Raw genomic sequence first — 2,098 nt, 5'->3', positions numbered from 1 at the left:
TGTCCAAGGCCAGGCTGGATGAGGCTTGGAGAAACCTGGTCTAGTGGAAGGTGTCCCTGCCCATGGCAGGGGGGTTGGAACTGGATCATCTTTAAGGTCCCTTTTAGCCCAAACCATTCCGTTATTCTAGGTTTTTGTAATGCAGTAGCTGGCCTGGGGTTGCTTTGCTGCTTTCTCGTTTTACAGCAGTATAAATTCTATCAAGTGATGGGCTAAGGTGTGGGTTTTTTCTGTGACCAGATTAGTGGACGTGAAGTCTTTGAGTTCCGACCGGAGTTGGTTGATGCAGACGACGAAGAGGCAGATGACACCCATTACATTCAAGGAACGGGAGAAGATGACGAGGTAAAGGACAGGATTAACTTGAGTGATGTTTCAAGTTAGAAAACTTTGGAGAGCTCTTGCAGAGCAGTTAATAAGCTTGGTTCTTCATTCAACACAACTGCAGAGTCTTTTCTGTTAAAAATCTGATGTCAAGATGAAGAACAATTAGAGATCCGTCATTAATGAGCATTTCTATTGAAAATAAACTCACGCAGAGCATCTTGGGCTTTGCTGTTTGTTTGTTTAGCTGGAAGACCCCGTGTGCATAAATGATGTGGATTTGAACCTGTATGTCCCGAAGGCCGTGGAGGAGACGGGTATCACCGTGGCTAGTCCTGAGCGATTCAGCACGTACAGTTCAGTAGAGAAGGATGGTGAGTTGGGATATTCGGGCACCGCTAACCCGGGACTGCGTCGGTCGAGTCCTCCCCAGTGGTAGATAGATGTGAATTACTGGTGTGCTGAAAAGGAGGATTTGTTTTACAAGGGCAGGGGGGTGAAATTACTATCAGTGATACGTGTCATTACTGAAGAAAAAGCTTGAATTAGATGCTCTGCTCTCTTCTTCGTGAATTTAAGCTTAAATAAGAGGCGGTGTTTATGCCCACGTCAGGTAAATCCTGAAGAGGTCCGTTTTAGCGGTTTGCCTTTGTTCAGATTTAGTGAGTGACTGAATCAGGTGAACAAAAGCTCAACCTTTTCTTCCCATTTTGTGGCTAGCTTAGGTTGGCTTGTGACTTCTTAGAGCGCAGCCTCGGTGTTGGCTGCTGGCAAGCACGCCCTGACATTTAATACCTGGAGTCTCATAAAGGCCGCTCCTTGGGTTTGACCCAGTCCTGAAAACAGGAGTTGGGAGTGCGAGTTACCTTTTTCAACCTCTCTTAATAACTGATGATCCAAACCCGCCTATTAATCGGATCTGTGCAATCGAACCAACTTAAGACTTTATTTGAAGCTGATCAAGAAAGTTCTCTGCAGCTTCAGAGCTTTAAAGCTTGTTGTGAAGTGATGGCTAAAACTCGTGACACTGGAGTGTGTAAGAATTGTTTTTGCTTTCAGATAATAAGTTAAGTGAAGCTTCTGGTGGTGATATCAACAGCTGTAAGCAAAATGATTCGGAGGAGGATAACGATGGAGATGAAGAGCTGGAGAACGGAGTGATCGATGCAGTTCCAGTGGATGAAAATCTCTTTACCGGGGAGGACTTGGATGAACTAGAAGAAGAACTGAACACTCTTGATTTAGAAGAATGAATAAAAAGCTCAAGTGAGAAGTTACATCTGTGTGACAGAGTGAAAACTGACTACGTTGTTTTTTTTCCTTCTTTTTGAATAGAAAGCTGAAAAAGGATGTTTATGGTTACCCAGCTGATTCTGGTGGGCACAGCATACACCAGGAACGCTCTCCTTCAATCTCATCTACCGAAACCTTGGCCACGCTCACGGTAAAACACTCGGAGCGGCTCAGAATTACCCGGCGGCCCTCTGCGGCGAGTGTAGCTGTCAGCTAAAAGTCGGAGGGGCGGGCGCCTTGCCAGCACGCAGGTACGAGCGGGCAGTTTGGGACCGGGTACGGCAGAGGAAGCCAGGCATCCCGCCTTCACCGCGGCGGCGTTTCCGCCAGAGCCTCTGGAGGTGGAAGCCGCCCCCGGGGTGCTCTAGCGGAGCCGGGGCGGATCGCGCTTCTCCGCGTGGCGATTCGCTTCGCGTGATTCTGGAGGTGGTGAGCTGGTAACGTCGCGCGGTGCCCTCCGTTGAAAATGTTGGAAACTCCC

At 48.0% G+C, this 2,098-nt stretch overlaps 1 protein-coding gene across 1 annotated transcript in view; it reads left to right on the top strand.

Moving 5' to 3' along the window:
* Positions 1–1,695, top strand: part of ZC3H15 (zinc finger CCCH-type containing 15) — a gene marked incomplete at its 5' end in the record, with an annotated part of 7,514 nt that extends 5,819 nt beyond the window's left edge. The window contains 3 exons of the mRNA XM_010160601.1: positions 241–345; positions 572–698; positions 1,384–1,695. Coding sequence (XP_010158903.1) covers positions 241–345; positions 572–698; positions 1,384–1,577 — 426 coding nt within the window. The remainder of the gene's footprint in view (positions 1–240; positions 346–571; positions 699–1,383) is intronic.
* Positions 1,696–2,098: the final 403 nt, after the last annotated feature.

This window comes from Eurypyga helias, unplaced genomic scaffold, assembly GCF_000690775.1.
Source record: "Eurypyga helias isolate BGI_N326 unplaced genomic scaffold, ASM69077v1 scaffold22870, whole genome shotgun sequence".
Taxonomy (NCBI): domain Eukaryota; kingdom Metazoa; phylum Chordata; class Aves; order Eurypygiformes; family Eurypygidae; genus Eurypyga; species Eurypyga helias.
Note: the sequence above shows the minus strand (reverse complement) of the source record. Positions and strands in the feature narration are given on the sequence as shown.